Here is a 23,029-nt window from a genome sequence, read left to right as displayed (position 1 = left end):
CTTTTTTGCAGGCTAAGTAGATTTTACCTTAGTAAAAAACCCTTGCCCCATCTCTCTGCCCTACCTCAGTTTGACAAATGTTTATTCTAACTTGAGGTCTCACAGGTCTCTCTACATACAGTAAACAAATAACTTCTAAACTATCAATTTAACATAAAGAAAACTGAAACTTAGAATTGTTGACAGGGCATGACCTATACATATTATTAGAATAGGTTTAAATTGCATGGTGATTTCTGCCTTACCCCATGCAACTCAGCGTGTGTCAGAGTCTCACACTGCGTTCCTGAGTGCATGCTTTGATGCCTGGCTCAGCAGATGAGGAGGGATGAGGAGTGGCCCTCATGGGGTGGCATCTTGATGATGGTCTGGGTGTTTGTGTGCACAGGTGTTAGTCTCCAGAGAAGGCTCCAAGCTGCTGCCCCATCACTCCTCCCACAAAATGACACCCTTTGGATCCATAGCACTTCCATTTATAAAAAACTTTATTCAGTTTACATAGGACTGTGTCTCACTCCTTCCAACTACACAAAGCAGACAAAACAAAGTGTTTAAGCCCATTTTATGGATAGGGATGGTTTGCTCAAGAAAGGCTGACTGGTCAAGACACCATCAGTGGTAGCACTGGGCTAATCTTGGTGTGTCTCTCCCACTATACCAAGCATTTGCATCATTTTATAAATATTCACTGAGCACCCAGCATGCGCCAGCCATTGTGCCAGTAGTCCTACTCACCAGCTTGCTCTTCTGAGAGAAGCTTGTTCAAAGCCCCTGGCCCCTCAATGCCCCATGTGATTCACAAGTTTTAAGGGATGGAATTAATAAACTTTGACAATTCAGCACATCACATCAGGAGCCAAGCCGCAGTAGAGTGTGGCAGTTGAGAGCTGCAGTTGAGAGCTGCACTCGAGAGAGAGCCAGACTGGCCTGAACCTCAGCCCTGCCACCCACTAAGTCAACTTTGATTTCCTTATCTATAAAATGAGGATAATCACTGTCAGTTCACAGGGTTGTGAGGATTGACTTAGTGCAGGTAGGGCACAACAGCGCCTATTACATAATACAAACCCAGTAAGTATTAACTGTTATTTCCTTAGCATTGCCTTAAAAGGAAACAAGGGGAGGTTTAAAAACAAAGGTCCCTTTAACCTGTATCTTAAGTGTCCCAAAGCTTTCATTCCATTTCTAGGCTCTGACCTTGAAAAACGAGTCCTCCCTTTTTCGGACAAAACTGGAATCCCCTTTCCTGAGTTCACACACCATCCTCTTGGGTTTCACCTCCACCGCCTGGACCCTGCATCCTTAGGGCTGGATTTTGGTCGTGGCCTTGTTGGTCACCTGGCCTCTCTCTGCTCTCTCCTCTTCCAGTGTCATTCTCTACTTCTCAAATTAGCTTTCCCAAAATATTTCTCTATCAAGCATTCTTACTGAGTGCCTATTATACGCTAGGCACAGAGGTGGATACTGTCATGAGCTACTCAGATCCTCCTTCAGGACTTGCTGTCCTGGCTGCTCAGAGAACCGATGGCAGTCCTCAGCTGTGAGCCCCTTAGGGGAATTGCTTTAGCTCAATAAAAGTTTCTCTCCTAAGGCCACACTTCTGGTAGCAGCTGGCTTCTAAAGATTGATCAACTCAGTAGAATAAAGGCCAGACTCATTGGCTCAATTTAAGGCAATTCTACAGGACTATCCCAGCTCCAGAATGTGAGGTTGATTGAGGCTCTCATGGGGTCCACATTGCTGCTCAACTGGTCCTTCTGCTAAGTCGTGGTACTGATCCCAGGAGCACCCCTTAATAATGACCCAGCATGCTCATCTTTTTAAACTGCTTCCTAGGAACCCAACCTGGGTCAGGCACAGAAAATACAAAGGTGAGCAAGCTATGGCCTTTAAAGATATCAAGGCAAAGTGAGAATGTCAATCGTAATGGCACACAGCTTACAAGGGGGAAGCACAGACGGCAGTGAAGCCCATTTGGAGTTGGGGGAGGTTGAGGCAAGTCCTCACCCCAGGTTCTGAGACCCCTCTAGAGGCCCTTCAGGGGTTGTGGGTCTACCCTGCTAGCCTGCTGATACTTCCTGCAAACACCCAGTCTGTGCCCAGGCCGATGCAGGGTGGCAGTGCTCTGACACTGGCAGGGGTGTCATTTCTATTTGTTTGTGGACCAGTCTCAGGCCTGGGAAGTGGCTCAAGTAGGATAGTGTGTCCCAAAATGACAAATTAGGCTGGGGCATGGCCAGTGAGGGTAAATGGCACCTTCTCTCCTACTCTGTTAAAATTTATCTGGAAACCAATGAGAACTTAGCAAAATGTCTCACAAATATCAAGACAGTAATACCACATTAGAATAAACAACTCTGTCACTGGCAACTTTGGGTGCCCTCTAGACTGATGTAGAGGGACACATGACCCCTCTGCGCCGCTTCACACTGGGGCCCAGCCGGGCTGCCAGAGAAGGCATTGGCGGAAGTAGGGAGACCAAAATGTCAATGAAGACAGCAGTCTGAAGCCTTTTAACTCAGCCAGCTCTCGATTAGCTTTAGGGCCTGATGTCAGCTCCAGCATGTGCAGCTGTGGAAGGACCAGCTTCCCGATGGCTGGGGTTAGGCAGGCTGTCCACAGTGTGGAAGCAAGGGTGGCTGCTGTGTCGGGCAGTCCCAGTGATCAAGGGTGGCTTCCCACTCTCATGCGTCAGATCCCTTCCCTGTGCTCTCTGAAATGAGCTGGCCCACACTGCATACATTTTCCATCCCTGGACAACCATCTTCTGCCAACTTCCCTCTAATCCCAAATGTCACTACACACACTTACTGCAGGGTTTTTCTCAGCTGCTGCAAGTCACTCACCCCACCTTTCTGAAGCTCTGCACAGAAGTCTTGTGTTGTCATGTATACAGGTTCTTCATATTTCTTTCATGGAATCAAAATTGGAAGCCAACCTGGAAGCTATCTGGTGCTCCTGCTTAACCAAGAGAGCATTTTTCTAGAGCCTGACAGGGCTGAACAATCCCAGAGACTGGGAGCTCACTGTCAGAACACAACCTGAGCTATTAAAAACTTTCCTTTCCTTTGAGTCCAGCCTGATCTACCTCTGGAGTCAGAGAAAAGGTACTCTTTCCCCATATGATAATCCTTCAAATCAGACTGGTCACACAAGAATCACCTGATGCTTATGCACTAAGTGCTTGTCAGTTACCACCACAACAGTCCTATAAAGAAACCAAATAATAAGCATTTAAAAAGGTTAAGTGGTTTGTTGTAGTTAACCTAGCTAATATTAGTGGCCTCTTCTACTACCAGTAATAAGGCTAGGACTTGATCTTAGACCCAACTCCAGGTCCAGTGCTCTCTGCACATAAAGGCACCTCCAAAGCAGCAGACTCTGTCACAGGACCTTCAGCTGTGTTTCCACTGACTCTAAGGAGTTGGAAGAACTCACACAGGGATTCACAAGCTAGTGAGGGGCGAAAGGGCTGAGTGCCTGGCAAACAGGCAGGCACAGATCCTACAGCAGATGGTTCACCTACAGCTCTGAGGTTGGAGGAGTGGTGGGACCGTGAGAAGGCTCTTGGGGACTGCGGTGATGCGTGTGGCTGCAGATGTGGCTGGAACACCTCTGGACTTGAGAGGGAGAGAGGCCGAGGAGGCAGGCTGATTAGCAGCCCTCCTGCCAGCTTCATCAGTCCATCAGCGCCTGCTCTGTGGTGAATCACAGAGCCCTCCTGTCTTCACTCTTCTTTACTCCACAAGAGGTTCTCCCCCAGCTGCTTATACCACAGTGCCCTCAGCAGCTGAGTTAAGATTCCTTGGTTGAGCTCTGACCTACAATTCTCCACAAAGTCAGCACGTTCCTTCTGTTGACTCTGGTTTCTCCATTATTGTTGAGAGCAAAGCAGTGCCACTGTTTGTGTCCTCTGCCTAACCATTACATATAGCAGTTGAGTCCTTGAGAAACAATACTTGTAAATTGTACTACTGGTTAAATATCTCCACTGAACTCTTAAAAACTGCTTAATTTCAACACAAAGTGCTCTATTTCTTCCCATTAGATCCCATTCTCAATTCCCTACTTCCCAGGGCTCTTCTACGTGGTTAGAGGAAAAATAAAGAACAAAACCACCCGAACAAAATAGGGACATGACTAAATTTCTTGGTTTCTCCTCAGCTCCATCTCAGAGTCAGATCAGAGAAAACAGGATGAGCCTGGACCAGAGACCACTAGAGAAAGGAGTTGGCAAACCATGTTCGAGGCCAGGTTACAGAATCAGTTCACTCTCCCAAGCAATGGGGCTGAGAGCACAGAATCCAAGACCCCTGCAGCTGAGGCTGAGCCCAGGCTATAGTTAACAGCACCACTGCCCTTTATTCCACCAGCTCAGCCCACTGCAAGGATGGGCAGGTGACCTCCAAGCCCCAGCAACCTCAAAGACGTCTCCTACCTGGGACAAGATTGATGCTGCCATGGCCTCCTCCATGTGACTGATGCAGGAGTCACAGGAAAACACTGCATCAGAGGGCCCACAAATCTTAACAGTGGCAAACACTATAGCCCTGCCAGGGAGCAGCAGAGATGAGGCAAAAGAGATGCAGGGGGAGATTTAATTTACACAGCAGCTGCTCGAGCCCAGTCAACGCTGGGGCAGTGGGGGTATCTATAACCCACAGGGCACTCCCCACCCCTTCCCCTTGGAAGACCAGTCCTTACAGGTCCTTAGATGGGGCTCCCTGGGTTGTGCAGAGGATGCTCCTGTCAAAAGGAGATTTTGGGAATAAGGCTGTCCCCAAAGTCAGGGGACGTCCGTGGCCTAGAGATGGTTGCCTATGTGGTGGCCCAGGGCTCTGAGACCAGTCCATGTCCTGGGCACAGTCCTCTTCAGTCCGGTGGTCCTAGAGGAAGCCCTCCCGGCGGAACTGGTCCTGGAGAAGGGCACGGTACTGGTCAAAGCCCCCCTCGACCCGGGTGACGCCACCTCCTTCGCACACCCACAACTCTCGGCATACCAGCCGGATGAAGCGCTCATCGTGGGACACCAGAATCACACCGCCCTGAAAGACAGCAAACCGGGGAGCATTCAAGGGGACCCTAAGGGCCATGAAGCCTGTGGATGAGTGGTCAGCGTAAAGGAACACTCACCCTGAAACTGTTGAGCGCACGGCCCAGGGCCTCGATCGTCTCCATATCAAGGTGGTTTGTGGGTTCGTCCAGAATGTAGAAGTTGGGGCTGGAAGGCAGAACCCAGGAAGGTGGGCAGTTATGGGGGGCAGGAGAAAATGAACTCCTCTAATAATGAAGACAAGAGAATCATTTTCTACTGGGCAAGAGGAGGAAAGGGAGGGCAAGACCTCTAGAAAATGAGTCCTCACCAGGGCATGGTCATCTGAGCAAAGGCTACCCGGCTCTTCTGGCCCCCGGACAGGCTGGCAACAGGGCGCACGGCCAGCTCTCCGGAGATGCCATACCGACCCAACTGGTGACGGTACTCCTCCTCAGGCCGTCCTGGAATAGGCCCCACCCGGTCACCTGCGTTCTTGGCTCAACTCCCTCCCTTCACCCTCCCACACAGCCCCACTTCCAAAGGCTCATGTCCTTATACATACTGCCTCCATTTTTATTTTTTATTTTTACTAATTTCTTCAGTTCCTCAGCAGCCCCCGACCCTCAGGTTAGCCTGGCTGCACGGATCAGCTCTGGCCTTCTTTCCTCAACTCCAATCCCTAACACACCGGGAAACCTGTGTGCCAGCAGTTCCACAGCACTGACATTCAGGTCTAGCTGCTCCACATGGTGCTGGCTGAAATAGCCAATCTTCAGATTCCTACAGCAGAAATGAAGGTGGGAAAGGGGGGTGGAAGGTAATGACCACAACAAAGCGGTGTAGCCACAGGACGTGAGCAGCTGGGGACTGAAGGGAGTTGCTTTACCTATGAGCATGTCTAATGCCCCGAACAGGTGCCAGGTTGCCCATAAGCAGCTTCAGCATGGTAGACTTCCCAGCCCCATTCTCCCCAACCTGTACGAAGAAACACAAGGATGCTAATGAGTGTACAAGTGTAGGGCACAGAAGGGAAAGGATGAGTTCTGGGGAGTCCCATAAACTCAACAACTAAAAAATATTTTTAAAGAATTATAGACAAAAATGAAGGAACTAGTAAAGATATAAAGGGGATGAATACCTGGTACCTATCAAGTGCAAGGGATTTAATTCTCCCACTAATGAAGGAGGTAGATGTTATTTCCATTTTGAAAATGAGGAAACTGTTTAATAACCAAGTTAAGAAATGACAGTCGGGATCTGAAGTCTGACCATGAAGTCCATGCTCTCTCTTCTGTGTTTCATGGTTTGAGAAAACTCAGAGCTGAGTTCAGTAAGATAAGTCCTGCTCTAAGTATTCATGAAATACTGTAGGCCAGGCTTTTCATGGTGGCCTGTGATGCTGGAGGATGGGGGCTAGTCTAAGAATAGCAGGTCCCTGGCCCAGGCCCTGAACTCCTGTTCCTGTGGACCTCTTCCCTTTGCAGCCCGAGGATCTGGGTCAATCCACACCACATATTGAGGTGGGAGAGTCCCAGCTCACAGAACAGAGAAACAGCCACCATACCACACAGATGCGAGACTCGAGATCAGCAGAGACGGAGAGACGGCTGAAGATGACATGCCTAGGATCATAGTAGAAATCCACCTCATCTAGTTGTAGAACTGGTGGTGAGAACTTCTCAAACCCATCAGGAAACCTGCAAGAGTTAGGGGTGAGGAGCATGGGAGCAGCCAGAAACAAGAGCTTCCCCACCAGCCCCCACTGCCCAGCACTCACTTCATCACTATCTCTAATTCCTTGTCCACGGGTTTCAGCTCTGGTCTGAGGAGAGAGGGGAGTGGACTAGATTTATGACTTTAAAAAATAACAATGGTATTTGTTCTTATCACACAAGGAATATATACTCAGGGAAAATTCAGAAAAAACTTGGGCTCTTACCACCCAGATACAAGCATATTCTTCTAGTTCACTATATGCTGGAAAAATAGGACTATACTTACTGTAGTTTTTTGTTTTCCCAGTTATTATATGTTTCAATGTCACAAAATCCTAAGCCTTATGATTTTAGACTCCCCTACCACTAGCACCTCTAGGAAGATTGCTTCAAGATTAAACTCTCAAAGCTCAATATCACTAGTTAGCAAGGAAAAGCAAATAAAAACCACAATGAAATATCACTTCACACCCATTAGCATAGCTGAAGTTAAAAAGACAGATAATAAGTGTTAATAAGTGTTGACAGGGATGTGGAGAAATTAGAACCTTCGTTTCTACTGCTTTGGAAAACAGTCTGGCAGTTCCTCATAAAGTTAAACACAGAATTGCCACATAACTCAGCAATTGCACTCCTAGGCATGTATCCAAGAGAACAGAAAATGTATGTCCACACAAAAAATTGTACACAAATATTCACAGCAGCATTTTTCATAAAAGCCAAAAAAGGAAACAATCCAAATGTCTGCCAACTGGTGAATCAATAAACAAAATGTGGTGTATCCACACAATGGAATATTATCTGCCTATAAAAAGGAATAAGCTGATACATGCTACAACATGGGTGAACCTCAATAACATTATGCTAAGTAAAAGAAGCCAGACACAAAAGGTCACGTGTTAGGATTCCACTTGTGTGAAATATCCAGAGTAAGTAAATATATAGAGACAGAAAGTAGATTAATGGTTCCCAAGGGCAAGATTAACACTCTAAGAGCAGTATAAAGTACTCTGCTTTCTTAACTTCTAGATAAGGTGAGACCTAGAATGGAAGGGCACGGGGGAGCCTGCAAAATGAGGGAAGAAATGAAGAGAACAGGAGTCATGGCCTAGTCATGGACACTGTACTCACAGCTTCTCCAGCATCTTGAGTTTACTCTGTACTTGAGAGGCTCTATTGGCATTATAGCGAAACCGGTCAATGAAAACCTGCAGGGGGAGGTGTATAAGCAGTGGTTAGGCTCCCTCATCCCAGAAACTCTAATAGCCAGGGGATGGGGCTCCCAGCCCTGTCTGGCCCCACACCTGGATATGCTGGCGGTACTGCTGCTGTGCCTCATATTCACGTTGCTGGTTGAGTAGCCGCTCCTGCTTGCTCTTGATGAAGGTCTCAAAGTCCCCCCGGTAGCCATCTAGCCGCTGGCTGTGCAGGTGGATGATGTCTGTGGCTATGGCATTCAGGAAGTTGCGGTCGTGGGAGACGACCAGGATTGTAGAGGGCCATGTCTGAGGGGTCATAGGATGGCAGGCCCGGTTTGGGAGGGCAGTCAACTCCCAGTCCCCCAGGTGTCTTGGAGGCAGACCTTCCTCAGACCTACTCCAGCATCTCTAAGCACTCACCTGCAGGTAATTTTCCAGCCACAGGATGGCCCTTACATCCAGCATGTTCGTGGGTTCTGGAAAAGTAGGAGAGAACACAATTGGGATTGAAGGGCTGGAGAACCAGGAACTTAGATGCTGCCACCCTTCCCCACCCCAAAGTCAGGGCACACCATTTCAAACTCACCATCTAACAACAGAAGATCTGGCCTATGGAGAAAAAGAATGCAAGGCTTGAGATTTTATTCAACAACTGGTTGCCACCTCTCAAGAGAGCTAAGGCCCATCCTCCACAGTATCCATAAAATCCCAGGGGACTCACCTAGCAAACAGGGCCCGGGCCAGGGCCAGTCTCATTCTCCAGCCACCTGAGAACTCCCTAAAGAACAGAGCCACATCAGAGGTGGGTGCTCACCAGGGAAGGCAAGGGCACAGCCAACAGTGTTAGGAGCCAAGAATGGCAAGTGTCACTCACCGGGTGGGCTGCTGCTGCATTTTAGGGGTAAAGCCAAGCCCAGCAAGAATGACTGATGCCCTAGGAGTGAAGGAAATGAATCCATTTATAAGCAGTTGGAACAGGTAACAGAAGGAAAGGTGAAATCTGAAGGAGGGAAGGGGAATTTTAAATACCTGGCAGGTGCCTTATCAGCCTCAATCTCCTCCAACTTGGCATAGATTTCTGCCAGCTGTGCAGCTTCTGAGCCCTCAGTCCTGGGATGGGAAGGGGAAGAAGAGCAATCAGCCTGAGTGGAGGTGGTCTAGAGGAATACCCTGCACCCTATGCACTTGGAAAGCAGGCTACTGGCTGCCTTGCTGCTGGGACAGGAAAAGAACACAGTGAGGGTAGTGGGCACAGTGGAAGGAACAAGGACTTTACAGCCTACAGTGCCAAGTTCTAACCTCTGCTGCTTATGAGGATAGGCATGCAAATTATGGACTGTGACAGTATGGCCGGCAACCTGGGGAGGACAGCTGCTCTGTTATTCTCCAGCAGGAATCCTCACCTGCCAGCAGCAATTTGGGCGCTGAGCTGCTGCTCCCGCCGCAGGAGGTTCTCTCGCACTGTGTCACTCTCCAGCACACTCTGCAAGGCAGGGGTGTCATCTCCAGCAACCTCCTGCTCTACATGCAGCAGGGAAATGTGGGACGGAACCCGCAGGCTCCGGGTGGCCAGCATCTTCAGCAGTGTTGTCTTCCCCAGCCCATTCCGACCCACCAGTCCATAGCGGCGGCCCCAGGCCAGGTTTACATCTGCTCCAGTCAGAAGCACTCTGCAGTGATAGTAGGAAGACAAAGGGTACTCTAGAGATAGATGCACAGCAAGTTTCACAACAGAAACCTAACATTATCTTTATCCCCATTTCATCTCTCCAAATTCGCCGGAAAAAGAAAAATGTCACTCCTCTCTGCCATTCCCTCACCTATCACCGAAAGACACATCAAAGTTCTCAATTCGCACGTCATATGATTTGTTCTTGCCAGATGATTCCAACCGACTCTCCTTTCTGCTGCCTGCTTGGCTGGCCGATGCTTCTTCCAAGACACTTTTAAAAGGAGAAATGGATGGCTTTAGCACTTCCAACCACCCTTCCATCCCAGTAGAGACGGCTCTCTTTCTAGCCTTTCTTGCTAAACTCACAGAGGATTGCTGGTCTTGAGTGTGTCTTTCTCTGAGCGCTTCTCCTGCTTTGCCTTCAGACGAGCCTCAGCCTTCTCAAGCTTCTTTGCGTTCACTGTCTAAGAGTCCAAACACAACCATTTCACAGACATTTAAAAGAAAGTCTCCCAATAGCTATCATCCTCCCAGCACTTCAGAAGCAAAGCAAAACAAAACCTCCTATATTAAGGATACAGAATATGGGGCAGATAAGCAACTCTTAAAATGTAGGCTCAGAAAGGACTTCCACAAATTAAGTTAACTCTCTCAATTTACCCATCTAAGAATACTAAATCAAAGACTCAGGGAAAGATATAATCAGAAATGCCCCAGAGTGATACAATATGTACGGTCAACTTCTGCCCCCACCACAGACATAGCTCCCTCCTTTTCCTTCTCTTCCTCACCGAGCACTGTTCTCTCTTTAGCAGTCCTGGAAGTTTGGTACCACATTCTGTAAGCGATAAGAAAAGCAGTCACCTTCTCCCTGAGGGAAGGGAAACTAACATTTTGAGTGATTAATATGAAGCAGATACAGACAGACATTTAAAAGAAAGTCTCCCAATAGCTATCATCCTCCCAGCACTTCAGAAGCAAAGCAAAACAAAACCTCCTATATTAAGGATACAGAATATGGGGCAGATAAGCAACTCTTAAAATATCATGCTGTTGGTTAAGTTGCAAACCGTGGGTGTGAAATCATGTCTGTCCAGCTCCAAGGCCCATACACTTCCTACCATATCCAAGAGCTTGGAGAACTCTCCAACCCTACTCCCTTCATAAATGGCCTCTTTTGCCCTCAGTAAAGAGATCAACTAGCTTTACAACCTTGTCCTGTGGAAAAGAGGTACCAGAGGAGTGCTCAGCCCCAGGGGAAAGGTGGCTTGGGGGATGGTGGCTGAGAAAAGGACAGAGGATAGCTAATTCAGTCTTCCCTCATTCTCACCGTAGTTTTCTGTTATCTTTGACAACTGGATGGGGGCGTCTAGTAGCACTTGGCTGTTTCCCTGGGTCTGTGGCTCAGTCCTTGAGGGCAGAATAGAAAACACAAAGTTAGGAGTTGAGGAAAACCTACGGCCTCGACTCTTCTTCCGTCACGTCTTGTCTCCCGACCTCCCGTCCTCACATAGCCACCCCGAATTCCCCGGCCCTGGCACGTACAGGCGCAGAGTGTTGTACATGCGCTGGCACACGGCCCTGATGCCCGCGTCATCCTTGCTGTCCCCGGACACCTCTTGCAACAGTTCCCCCACAGCTTCCACTAGATCATCCACTGACTCGAAGTCCGCGCTGCCGCTGTGCAAGACGCCTGGGCCGGGCGTGGCAGAACATGGCAGATAGCGGGAAGGGTGAACATACAAGCAACGTTAGTCCCCACGCGGCACCAGTCCGGGCTCCAGAGCCAACCGGCCCTCGGGCAAGAGGTCACGCAAAGGAGAAACCTAGAAGCGGTCACCGATACTGCTCTCCCTTAGTCTTCCCCCCCTGACTTCCACTTCGGCCTCCCCAGCACGTTGATTCGGTTCAGCTCACCCGTCACGTAGTCGAAGACCTGTCCGTCAATTTCGGGGAACTCGCTCCGCAGGATCTCAGCGCAAGTCGCCATGTTCCAGTCAAGCTACCGTCCGCGCAGACTCTGTGAAACCTCAGCCAAGCCCCGCCTCCTGCACGTCCCCCGCAAAGATCGCCCTTACTTCAGAAGCGCATGCGTAGTGGTGATGTAAGAAAGGCGCAGAGTACGCGAGACCTGGAAGGCAGGAAGAACGCGGCTGGCGGGTCCGTGCGCAAGCGCCACTCATAGTCTACGCCCGAGCCGCTCTCTATGCGCTTGCGCAACGCCTTTTCCGCTGAAAAATTAGCCACATGTGCGGTTCTCGCCGCCTTCTGGGAGGTAGAGAAATGGGAAAGAGCAGGGGCGGGGTGCTGGGGAGCTCGCGGCTTATCTCGGCGCTAGACACCGATGGTCTGGCGGGTGGGAGCCTCCCGAAAGTAAGGCGATTGATAATACACAATGACCTTGCTAGATTCTATGCGCTCCCTTGAGACGCGTCTGCAGTTGTCCATTTGGGTCCATTTTGGACTCCGCTGGGAGCTTTGCTGACTCACGCTTGTCCTTGAGCCCTCAGGAGCTCCTTGCAGTTTCAAGCGGCCGCAAGGTTTGTTGCGATCCCCAGACCCTAAGGACTTCCTGTCTCAGCCTGGTGGACAGCCCGCCCGCGACCGACACTTAGTCCTTTCACACTTGACAGCTCTGCTGATCTATGCGAATTATGCCCATTCAGACCTTCCACCACCCGAGGGTACAAGCTCACTCACCACCGAAGGGCAGGAGAACCGATGAACACGGCCAGTGTAAATTCATAGGTATTTATTCCCTATCTACACCCAAAGCAGGCTTCTCTGCACCCTGAATCTCAGCCAATGACTTTAAAAGGCTATTTCCTTTCACGGAGTCCCTCAGGTGGGAGTTAGGAATTTTCCCAAAATGATGCTATTCCTTTACATTCAACATGAATATTCTTCCAACCCTCTTTTAAAACTGTCACCTAAAATTATATCACTAACCACTCATCCTTTGTCGTGAGGAATCAATCCCGATATTAAAATAAACTTTAAAAAGTTATTAAGGCTCTAGATCTACTAACCACTTTATAGGAAATACAAAGAAAGAGGAAATCTAGGGGAAACTACAGAACTATCCGACTTCTTCAATAACATTGCAAGAACTGAGGGAGAACTTGTGGTTTATATGATTTAAGAAGCATTCACCAATGGACCTTGTTTGGATCCAAATTCAAGTTGTAAATTTTACAGGATACTTGATATAAGTGTGAACACAGATTGGATGTGGTATTAAGGAATTGGCCATGAGTTGATAATTGTTGAAGTATGATGGGACATGAAGGTTCATTATATTTGCTACTTCTGTTCATGTTTGAAATTTTCTCTGGTTTTTTTTTTTTAGGTTTAATTAAAACAGCTGAAACCAACCAAAGGAAAATTGGTGAGGGCAAATGTGCAAATGTGCACAACAGTAGAACATGGAATAGTCCCCTCAGGGACTAGCTCGGCACATGATTTTTTGGAGAGGGGGAGGTACAGAGGAGAGTAATTTTGCAAGAAGCCTGGTTTAAAAAGCCTGAGCGATTGGGGAGAGGGGAGAGGGGAGAGGGGAGAGAGGGGAGAGGGGAGAGGGGAGAGGGGAGAGGGGAGAGGGGGAGAGTGTGTGAGTGTGTGTGTGTGTGTGTGTGTGTGTGTGTGTGTGTGTGACGGAAAGACTGATTCCCCTCAGAGAAACGGGGCTGCTTGCCCTTGAGGCTGTTTTCTTCTTAAAGGAGACTGGAGACCTGGGGCTAACACCAGTCAGGATAAAGGCTTGCATGGAACTACAAGGGCCTAACAATTCAGGCTGACAAGGGAAGAACTTTGAGAGTTCAATATAGAAAATTCCACTCAAAGCAGGCAGTGTCAGAGATGGGAAAAGCAGTCACGCCAGCTTCCATCTCCACATAGCTACCACATCAACACTTAGCCAGCAACTCCACTCTACAGTTTATTGGGTTTATAACTGGACAAAGTCACATGTGTACAAAATGAAGCTCACACTATCCCAAAGCAGAGTAGGGACTGAGGGCCGGGGATCCATTACTGGCCTTTGGGGGAGCTCCGAGGTGAGGGGCAGCCAACCCTCCCACTCCAGAGATATGGCCACAGGGGAGAGGAGAGGGTGCCCACCCGGCTTTGGTCACAGAACTCACAGCCTGGCATTGGGCCACAGCAGATGGATGGAGGAACAGGAGCCCTAGAACCACCCATGGAGCCCAGGGACTGCTCCACCAGTCCCGCTCTTGATGTGGTTGGTCCAGACCTAGACGCAGGGGCTGGTGTGAAGGGAAGGCAGCAAAGCAGGAGGGAGGAGACACTGATGTGTGGTGGCCAGGGGCACCCAGAACTGGAAGAAGGTGGGTGGGGAGGTGGGCTAGCTACCACTAGGCAGCTAGCAGCGAGTCTCATAAATGCCGCTGCGGCCAATGTAGCGCACCCATTTGATGACATCATGGTCGCTGTAGTTCAGCTTCGGTTCAAACACCTTCAAGTAGCGCACTTTGAGACCAGAGGGCGCAAATGGCACCTGGGCAAGGGACAACTGCAGTTAGGAATGTGGTATTCCTCTCATAGCTGTTCTCTGGGAAGTCCTGCAGTCCTGCCCTACTTCATCTCTAAGTGTTTGAACGATTGGATCCTAGAAACAGCTCGGGGACACAGGGGTAGTGAGGGGTCCTCTAAGAGTTTACTAAACCGGAAAGCATATCCAAGAATAACTAGCAATCACTTGGGTTGAAGACAGCCCATCCTGTGATAACTTGAATCCATTCCTTTTATCAGCAGGAGGCAGCAACCAAAGATCTGCCTTAGAACATACTTACACTGCTGAATATTATGGACTTTAAAAATAGGTGGAGAAAATTACATGTCTAATGTGCACAGAGCAAAGGTCAGCCCATTTTCCTGTCCATAAGTAAACCTTGTATCTTATCTGGCATTCAAGCAATCTAAATTTTTCCAAAGAATTGTTTTACGGTAAGCCAAAAGGACCCAAAGATTTTTGTCAGTGAACAGCAATTTCTAGTAAGAGGCTTAAAGGGCAAAGAAATGGGTCAATGAATTAGTCACTTCTCCTCCCTAGGCCTCATCTTCCTCAGCTGCAGGTGGTATGGTACAGAGATGGAAGTGAGTGATCTCGAAGATATTTCCTAGCACACCCTGCTGTTAGGAATGTGCTGTTAGGACCCTCCTCTGCCATACCTCAAAGTTCATGGAAATCGGGGGTCGAGCCCATTTCTTCTTGTCGTTGGTTGGCAGCAGCTCAATCTCTGCACTGATCTGCGATTCCTTCATGCCGGCCATGCGCTTGATCCTGGAAACACAGGGGCATGGGCAGCAAGTCCCCTGATAGTTTGGAGGAGTTTCAAATGGAGGTTTGCCCCTTTGTGGGGTTGGGGAAGAGAACCCAGTAGCTTGTGGGAGGTGCTAGGACAAGGAAATGTGGTGAAGACCCTGATAGCCAGTGTCTGTGGAACTTTGGGTCTGCTATTGCTTTGGTTCCATAGGCTACTATTTCTGATGCTTAGATGCATGGCCATGCTCTCTACTTCAGAGAGCTATTACATGGGCAAATGGGGAAGCGTTAAAGCATCTTGATAAATGCATGTGTCCAAATGCAGGCATGTGCACACTCACACAGAGGTGTTAAGGGGTGACAGCACAGAGGCTTCTGGAAAAGTTGACAGGCACCCCCGCCCCTGCGGCACACACACCCTCAGATGACAGAAGTAAAACTTAAAAAGGTACACCAAGGGATCTTGAGCCCTGCTGTGGCCTCATGAAGGACTCACTTCCACACGATGGCGTTCTCGCTGGCCTTGTACTTGGCCTTCCCCTTCATGCAGATCACCTGTACCCCACTTGTGTTCAGTGGGGTTGGGATCCTCACCTAGAAGTGACACACTTGTCAGGAAGCTCTGTCAAGCCCTGACATCAGCTGCCTTTATTCCTGGAGACAAGTGCTTTGTCCTCCCCAAGTCCTCTGTCCTCACCTCAATCTTCTGAGCCAATAGTGAGGGCTTGAAGTTGGATTTGATGACCACCTTGACCTCCAGCTTTGTGCGTCCCACTTCCCGCACTAGCGGGATCACTCGGAAAGGAAGGATGATGTCCTTGGTGGTACGATACCTTAAGGGGTAGGAGCAAGGTTGGCACAGCAGAGCCTGTACTTCTCCCTCTGCCCCCCTCTGCCAGCAGCACCCCCTACCTCCTCACACACCAACGGCAGGTACCTCATGAGCTCAAACTCTCCATCTGGTGGGATGAAGCTGATGCTGCGTTCAGAGTCAAACTTGCTGAGTCGCACACACTGGTGGAAGGTGCAGTCATCGATAGCAATTGATTGCTTCCCGCTGAAAGCAGGGGCAGAAGTCTCCTCATTGGTACAGAAGAAAGGCGGGCTGGGAGACTATCCCATTCCCTAAAGGGGGTGGAACCTGGGCAAGGCTTGCACTATGCACTATGGGAAGCTGCCAGAATGCAGCTTTCTGACTTAGGGGATCTCTGTCCCTGAGTTAGGGATGAGTGGGAGCTTTGCTGCTGCTTGCGACCCAGAGGTTTCAGGCACAAGGGGCAGAGGCCATCAATATGGACAGAAGAGCCTTGGTCCTGGGGACCAAACAAAAGGGTTTACTCTCTGAATGAGGAACAATCCCCTCATCTCTCTTAAGCACAGATGCCTAGAGCAACCAGCCAAGCCTAGAAAGAGGAAGTTTGCGTTACTGCAGAAATGACATCCAAAAGAAACTTGTTATTCACCAGGCCCCATGCAACCCTCCAAGGTCCACCCTCTCCCATCAGCTCCCCTGCCTCTGGCACCTCTTGCTTGTTTCATCAGCTGTGCCTTTGCCCTGTTTCTCAATGACAATCTTGTCATTCATCCCGAACTTGCACTCGGGCATGCCACTCAGGTAGCTCTTCATCACCACTCGGCCTGACACATGGGCGCTCAACACCTGCCCTGGTAATAGACAAATAAACAGAAATGCCTGAGTCAGGACCAGAATCCTGCCCCATCCCCCTCAGGCTTCATCATGAATGGGCCCTCACCCTGTGGGGACATAAGGAGGTTCACACTCTCCAGTACATCCAGGAAGAGCTCATTCCGGCGATACTTGATGCCCTCCCGCCGCCAGCCGATCTGCCCAGTCACTTGGCTGGTGATCTGGGATTGCTCTTCTTTTGTCTATATGGCGGAAAGAGACAAAAAGCAATGGTCTCACTCCACTCTGCCTTCAATTACCCTGTCTCTATCCCCATTCCACCCTCATCCTCCCTCCCTCCTAGTTACTACCCTGTAACCCATTTTCCCCCATAAGCCCTATGAGGCAAGGCCTGGAGAAAATGGAGCAAAGCTGCAAGGGTGGAAGCTGAGGAAACAGCTTACCTGATGCTGGAGGCCACAGGGCCAATGTGGTGCCCACAGGAAACAGCAGGGGAGTGCAGATGGGAAGAAGGCAGAAAAGAAGGAGGCTATGAGGCCTGGAATCTAGAGGAGAGTCCAAGCTTTCCCCTCCCAAGGAACACCAGGCCTCCAGAGCAGCCCATACTCCCCTCCCCCCAGTGCAGAAGGAAACTGCTTGAGCTATATTCCCAGTAACAGAGATGCTGAGTCGGCTGCTCCTGGGATGGGAGAGGGCACACAAAGCAAAACTGGCCTGCAGTCATGGCAGAAGGCTCAGGCCAGTACTTCCTGTCAAAGGCGAGCTCATGAGTCAGCTAGGACAAGGATCAGGGGCCATATGGGATGAAGAGAGGTCAGGTGCCACCCTGACAGTGGCTGTACAATTCAGGTACCTGGCTCTTGATACCCTGCTGGGTGATAAAGGTTTTCAGCGCGCCTGTCTCTGAGTTCTGTGGGTAGCCAAAGTCCAGGATCTCTGCAAAAGGAAGGGAACCATCAACCCCTGGAAAAAACTGAAAACTCCTTCATTCCAATCCCTCCCTTGGTTTAGACATGTCTGGCCCTCTGGCTCTGGAAGAGCATGGGACCATCTGCAGCAAAGTCTAGCTTTGTGGTATTTACTCTAGGATTTGTGCTTCATAAGAAAACAGTTAAAATGTCATTTTTTTTCAAATAGAGAAAATCAGCAGGAAGTCACATGACCAGTGGGTGAGAGGTCAAGAAGCCTGAGCCCACAGAAAATAGGTATGGGAGGCAGAAGGACTCTGTTCACTTAAGTCACACCCTACAGAGAACCAGAGATAATGCCCTCCAGGGGCCTATGACATCTCATCCTCCTTTAGGATCTAAGACAGCTGTTGAGATGGAAAGTGGGGAAGACAGGCAGTGAACTAAGGCCCAAACCACAATGGAAAGAGGCTGAAACATGTTTAACTGCAGAAGGCCCAGCTGCCAAGCATGAGTCAAGTTCCCAGCTCCGAGAAAAGTCCTTCTGGTCTTCCCCCACATCCACTTACTAGCCTATTTCTGTGTTCCACTTCAGAGCCTCCTAAATTTAGATCTGGATTTGAACTGGCCCCAGGGCTCAAAAGATCACATAGTCAGGAAAGAAAGGTCAGAGAGCACTGGAGCCTTAGACCTGCTCTCTTCTCCAGGCCAGGCCCCATCAGGTTCAGCCCCACCCTAGGCCCACTGCCCCACCAGCCTCACCATCCAGCAGCTCATAAATGAGCACAAAATTGTTCTTGATGTTCTCCTCACTGATCTTGCCAAAGTAGGCAGCCATCACGTCACACATCTTATAAAGGAATTCGAAGACCATGGCAGCATTGACATTCTGCTTGGTGACAGCTGCCAGCCAGATGTTGGAACGCTTAACATGAAAGAAACTGGTGCGAGCAATGTTGGTGACGGGGCTGCGTACTTGTTGCCGGGCGTGGATGACATTGACCCGGAAGGCATCCACTGCATTCCTCCTGAGGGAAAAGGGGAACAGGGGCTGCTCAGCACCAAGGCAACCTCACTCCACAGAGGCCAGCCACAGCTGCTAACGGTCCCTGCCTTCACTGCTGAAGTCTGACATGTACTCTAAAGCCAACGCCTAAACCACTGGAGTGGTGTCCTTTTGACTCCCAGTGGGAGCATGGGAAGAAGTCCCTGAGAAGCAGGGAAATCAAGTGGCAATGATAGGAGGACAGATGTAACCTTAATAAAGTGAGGTCTATCAGGTTTAGGGAGGTATGTTCCTGACTCCCAGACTTGGCCCCAATTTTCCATCTGCCACCTCTCTAGCTTCTCAATAAGCTCTAGGTCTGGATGAGAAAGAGACCCTGCTTCTTCTCCAGTTTTCCCACTAGTGGTTTCACTGGTGGCGAAGGTTGGCTCCTCCAGAAATTATACAAAGCCACCATGACTTCAGAGAAGGCTCTAGTCTACTGAGGCCATGGAGGTGGGCCAACCATTATTCTTGTTCAGGATCTGGTTCCAGGGTAAATTCAGGGAATGAAAAAGGATGAAGAAAATAATGATGGGGGGCAGGGCCCCCCCCCACCTGTGCCTGGGCGGCAGCTTGACAGGCTGCTTACCTATTACTACAGCAGCCAATGAGATGGGATGAGAGAAATGACGCCAGCAAGAAGAGGAGAGTGACAGCAGAGAGAGAGGGTTAGACACACAACACACTGGAGTGAGCAACACACACCATGAGGTGGAAGCAAATAAGCAACAACAAACGAGACAAGGCATGCAGGATGGCACGTGCCCTGACCTTGGCTTAGCCAGGTCCATCCAGGGCAGAAGGGGGTGCCGGTCAGTGTAGCCATCCAGGGTTCAGGAAAGCCAGGTGTTGCCACAACTCTAGCTCATGCCCCACACCAGCCAATGGACAAAGAGCCACAGAGGCCAGACCAGACTGTTAGCCAGGGAGCCAAGGAGCTAGGGCACGGCAGCAAGCCCATTTTATGACTGTCTGTCCTAAGCTCTCTGAGGAAGGAAAACAGGGCAGCCTGAATCAGAGGAGCCTAATCTCATCAGACCTGCTGAGGACAAGACCCCTCAGTCAGGAGAGAAAAATGGCATGCAGGGTGGGGCAGAATGAGATGCAAGGCAGTGCCTCCCAGTTAAAGTCTGAGGAAGCCAAATGAGGAGCTTTTCCAGGTCTACTCCGATAGGCCAGAAAGGGCAGCATGACCTCCCTGCCCTTCCTCAGGGACCTGGAGTGCCTCAGGCTTGCTCACAAACTCTCCTCCAGAAAGGACCCAGAGGAACTGAAAAAAGCAGGGCTAGCAGCCTGCCTCCTTCTGAGAAAGGGAATGGGAAAGGATTTGGCAGCCTGGAGAGGCTTTCAAGAAAATCCAGTGAAGGCTCACACCTTAAGAAGGGCTTCTGAGAGCAAGACTTAGATGGACTGGAACCTCCAGCTTGGTCACTAACTCTACCCACTGGACACAGATCTTCCTTCTCAAAGGAGAAATCAATTTGCCCAGGCAAAAGCACTCATCACTAGCAACCAAGTCTCTCACTAAGGAAGTGGGAGGCAGGAAGGGCAGGGGTTCCTCAGACTGTGGCGGCTACGCCATTCCACAGGTCATGCCTGGGGGCCAGCAACTGGCTGCCAGGCTAATACCGGCAGGCCTACGGGAACCAGGCTGTACTAGCTGAGCTTCCAGGATGCAGCAAGGGGTTGGGATTGTCAGAGCCAAGCCTCTGGTAGGAATGGACCTAGTTCTGCATGCTGGGAAGGAAGGTTTTGGGAGGGCACAGAGCTGGCTCAGGCAGGGACTCACCCAATGTCATCTCGGTAGACCCGGGAGATGAGCACCTCCCCCTTGTGATTATAGATGAATAAGCCTCCAATCATGGTGGCAGCTCAGTCTTCTCGGCCCATCGCTCTGAGAACAGACCTAGGAGAGGCACGGGCAGAGCAAGGGAAGGACTCAGAACCCCTGCTAATGTCCCCCGTGGGGCTGTGCAGGTCACTGGCTTGGCTTTTTTCCTGACTCAACTCTCCAGCAAGTGACACTGCAGCCCTCCCAGGCATGCCCCTCCCCTTAGCCAAGCTCCAGTTCCTGTTTATCCCACACTGGAAGGGAGAACTGCCAGGGCCATTTTGACCCTCCCTTTTCTGGGACTGAGCCCAGAGAATAGCCCCCTCCCTCTCTCCACAGCGCTGAGCTCAGCAAGGATCCCTTTCAGCCCCTTCCTGTGCAGACTCTCACTCAGGCTCTAGCCTGTGAGTCACTGCAAAGGCCTGCCTGTGGCAGCAAGAATGGCAGGAATTAGTAGGTTCAGGCCTGGGGCCCCCAGGCACAGCTTTAGGAATACAGTTTCTCAGGCTCCACTACCCGTCTCACCAGGCGGAAGGGCCTGAACCTTGGCTTTCTAATTCACAGAAGTCTAAACATTCCAGGAAAGGGTGTGCAAGGTGTGGGGAGGAGAGAAGCCCTGACAGGGACTAGGACTGTGCCTCCAACCTCTCCCAGGCAGTCAGATAAGCAGCAAAAGAGCAAAGTAGAAAGGCCCCAGCCCTGGTGGAACACATTTCAATGACCCTTTTGGCTTATTAGTTACTTTTAACCACCCCCTTTAAAAAAGGAAGGCCCTCTCTCCACTCCCAAGTGAAATAAAAATAAAGGTGTCGGGGGGAGAGGGGGGTGTTGAAAGGGTGCAAGTTTATAAAATTAAGTCATTCTTCCAGCCAAAATTCTGTTGATTCCAGGCCCATGAAAACTCACTCCTGGTCTGAGTGTCTATAAGTAAGAGGCAGAATGGCTGAATTATCCAAATTATTTGGGTCAAACTAATTTAGACTGTTTGCAAAGGAAAAAACGGTTAATTTAGTTATAGATTTCCTGAATTGGCCTGGTATTAATTTCACAGCGGGGAGTTTGGCAGATTTTCAAAAACTGGAAAATAAAGCCCATTATTGTAGTTATCAAGGTCTGCCAGACGCAGTGAGAGGTCTCTCAAGGTGGTGGACACATCCCACCCCACACTCCCAAAGACGCTGGGAGAGGAAATGCAAAATGAAGGTAGAGCCTGGGCAAAAAAACAAGTTCACAGGTATCAAGTGGTAGGGAGCTCAGGGCACCTAAGAAGCAGAGCTGGAGCCCAGACAAGGAATGGAATATTTAGTTAGAGGAAAAGACTAACAGCAACAGCCAGGCAGGATACTCAGATGAGCCCACAGCAGCAACAAGGATGGCCGGGGGCACCTGGAGGAGTGTTTCCAGTTTGGCAAAGGTCAGAGCTGTGAAGAGAAAAAAGGCAGGGAGAGACTGACAGTGGTGAACAAGGGAAAGATGAGGAGACGGAACCTGTTGGGTTCAGGTGTAAAGGCATGGGGGGTGCGCTTTTTGCGCGGGGGAGGAAGACATTGCAGAAAAAGATGACTCCACGAAGTGCGGAGGCTCTCACAGGCCTGAGGAAGAAGAGCCACGGGTTGTCAACTGGAGGAGGGGGTGCCGCAGGGTGGAAGGCCTGTCATAGCCCAAGGAGGCGGCCTAAGGGGGTGTTACTATCCTAGGAGACGGGGGAATTGTCCTTGCGAGAGAGGAGGTGCTGAGGGGTAGGGGGGTTGTCAAGATCCCAGGGCGCGGGCGCCGCGCGGCGTCCCTGCTCTGGGAGGATTCCGGGAGGTCTCCTGCTCCAGGGAGGCGCTGGACGGGTCAGGTGGAGGGCGCCGCTCTCCGCCCGTCCTGCAACCGCGCCCCGGGCGCCCCCGCCCTGCCGTCAGCTCTCTCCCGGATCAAGGCTGAGGCCACTCCCGGGTGTGGGCAGCTTTCCGCGTAGCACAGTGCAGGGAAGGACAAAGCTGGTCAGCGGAGCAGGCACCTTCCCTCACCCAGTAAGGCTAGATCCCGAGCTCACCTGGTGTCTGTCGCCCCCTGCTCAGCCGGCCCGGCCACTCTTCGGATCCCAAGATGTCCGCCCGCCCCCTGCTCTCCTGCCCGCGGTCTCGGCTTTCACCGCAGTGCCGGGGCCCCGCCCCAATCTCAGTCGCGCGTGCGCGTCGGCCTCCCGCGCAGACTACAAATCCCGTCAGGCCCCTCAGCCTTCTCGCCTACAATTTTTGGCGCTCTGGGTTTAACAAAACTACAACTACCAATTACCTTCAAGAACCTTCGAAGGGAGGAGTTGAGTTAGGCGTGCCTTAGGGAGGGGTGGGTAGTAGTGGCCTTATCAAGTCCTTCCCGAAATACACGTCCCAGCATACGCCCCTGCACGCGCTTCATTTTCCCCACTGAGCACTCTGGGAACTGCAGTCTTGCAGTCCCTCGTGTTCCTATTTCAGTATTCCGGAGAGCCCCAGAGGACTAATGTCATTTGTTGAAGTCCATCTGTTAAACCTTGGATTGCTGTAGGCCTTTTCTGCCTCCAGAGTCTGAGGACTGGCTGTCGTCACTTTACACACAAATACACAACTTGGCAGAAGTGTTTGTGCTAAACTTACTGTTTCCTACCACCACCTCTGATTCTCCCCAGCTTTTTTCATCATGTTTGTTCCAGGTATGTGCC

General features: G+C 50.4%; 2 protein-coding genes across 4 annotated transcripts; both read right to left on the bottom strand.

Annotated features, from left to right (window-relative positions):
• Nucleotides 1-4,584: 4,584 nt before the first annotated feature.
• On the bottom strand, nt 4,585-11,704 carry ABCF3 (ATP binding cassette subfamily F member 3). Of its 3 annotated transcripts, XM_036875125.2 has the most exons (22): nt 11,539-11,704; nt 11,167-11,314; nt 10,952-11,031; nt 10,413-10,459; nt 9,988-10,085; nt 9,770-9,892; nt 9,353-9,619; nt 8,979-9,059; nt 8,824-8,883; nt 8,671-8,727; nt 8,536-8,558; nt 8,370-8,425; nt 8,055-8,255; nt 7,882-7,958; nt 6,813-6,857; nt 6,600-6,732; nt 5,922-6,010; nt 5,724-5,815; nt 5,364-5,496; nt 5,134-5,221; nt 5,001-5,045; nt 4,585-4,916 (listed from the first exon to the last, which is right to left on the bottom strand). In XM_036875125.2, the coding sequence occupies exons 1-22, from the start codon at nt 11,609-11,611 to the stop codon at nt 4,887-4,889; spliced, it is 2,046 nt and encodes a 681-aa protein (XP_036731020.2). In that variant the 5' UTR covers nt 11,612-11,704; the 3' UTR covers nt 4,585-4,886. The 3 variants fall into 3 exon arrangements, with proteins under 3 accessions (XP_036731020.2, XP_036731019.2, XP_036731022.2); XM_036875124.2 differs by having other exon boundaries at nt 4,585-5,045; nt 11,539-11,694; XM_036875127.2 differs by lacking the exons at nt 9,770-9,892; nt 9,988-10,085; nt 10,413-10,459; ... (1 more) ...; nt 11,167-11,314; nt 11,539-11,704 and adding an exon at nt 9,158-9,164 and having other exon boundaries at nt 4,585-5,045; nt 9,353-9,452.
• A 1,841-nt stretch (nt 11,705-13,545) lies between these two features.
• On the bottom strand, nt 13,546-22,516 carry AP2M1 (adaptor related protein complex 2 subunit mu 1). The gene is made up of 11 exons (XM_057500545.1): nt 22,382-22,516; nt 20,299-20,415; nt 18,224-18,489; nt 17,407-17,489; nt 16,660-16,795; nt 16,429-16,570; nt 15,843-15,962; nt 15,603-15,738; nt 15,402-15,499; nt 14,812-14,923; nt 13,546-14,137 (listed from the first exon to the last, which is right to left on the bottom strand). The coding sequence occupies exons 2-11, from the start codon at nt 20,370-20,372 to the stop codon at nt 14,003-14,005; spliced, it is 1,302 nt and encodes a 433-aa protein (XP_057356528.1). The 5' UTR covers nt 20,373-20,415; nt 22,382-22,516; the 3' UTR covers nt 13,546-14,002.
• Between the last annotated feature and the right edge of the window lie 513 nt (nt 22,517-23,029).

This window comes from Manis pentadactyla, chromosome 1 (assembly GCF_030020395.1).
Source record: "Manis pentadactyla isolate mManPen7 chromosome 1, mManPen7.hap1, whole genome shotgun sequence".
Taxonomy (NCBI): Eukaryota; Metazoa; Chordata; class Mammalia; order Pholidota; family Manidae; genus Manis; species Manis pentadactyla.
The sequence above is the reverse complement of the archived record's forward strand: the minus strand, read 5'-3'. Positions and strand labels throughout refer to the sequence as shown.

Bases quoted from the DNA above. Each gene is read 5' to 3' on its own strand.
- AP2M1 (XM_057500545.1), bottom strand. From the start codon at position 20,372: ATGATTGGAGGCTTATTCATCTATAATCACAAGGGGGAGGTGCTCATC. The intron at 15,963-16,428 runs GTGCCAGAGGCA...CCCTGCTTTCAG, and splicing joins GCTGATGAAACAAGCAAGAG to CGGGAAGCAATCAATTGCTA. The intron at 15,500-15,602 runs GTGAGGACAGAG...TGTCACTTCTAG, and splicing joins TATTGGCTCAGAAGATTGAG to GTGAGGATCCCAACCCCACT.
- ABCF3 (XM_036875124.2), bottom strand. From the start codon at position 11,611: ATGGCGACTTGCGCTGAGATCCTGCGGAGCGAGTTCCCCGAAATTGAC. The intron at 9,620-9,769 runs GTGAGGGAATGG...CTATCACTGCAG, and splicing joins GATGTGTCTTTCGGTGATAG to AGTGCTTCTGACTGGAGCAG. The intron at 6,011-6,599 runs GTATGGTGGCTG...TTCTTCGTACAG, and splicing joins TCGAGTCTCGCATCTGTGTG to GTTGGGGAGAATGGGGCTGG.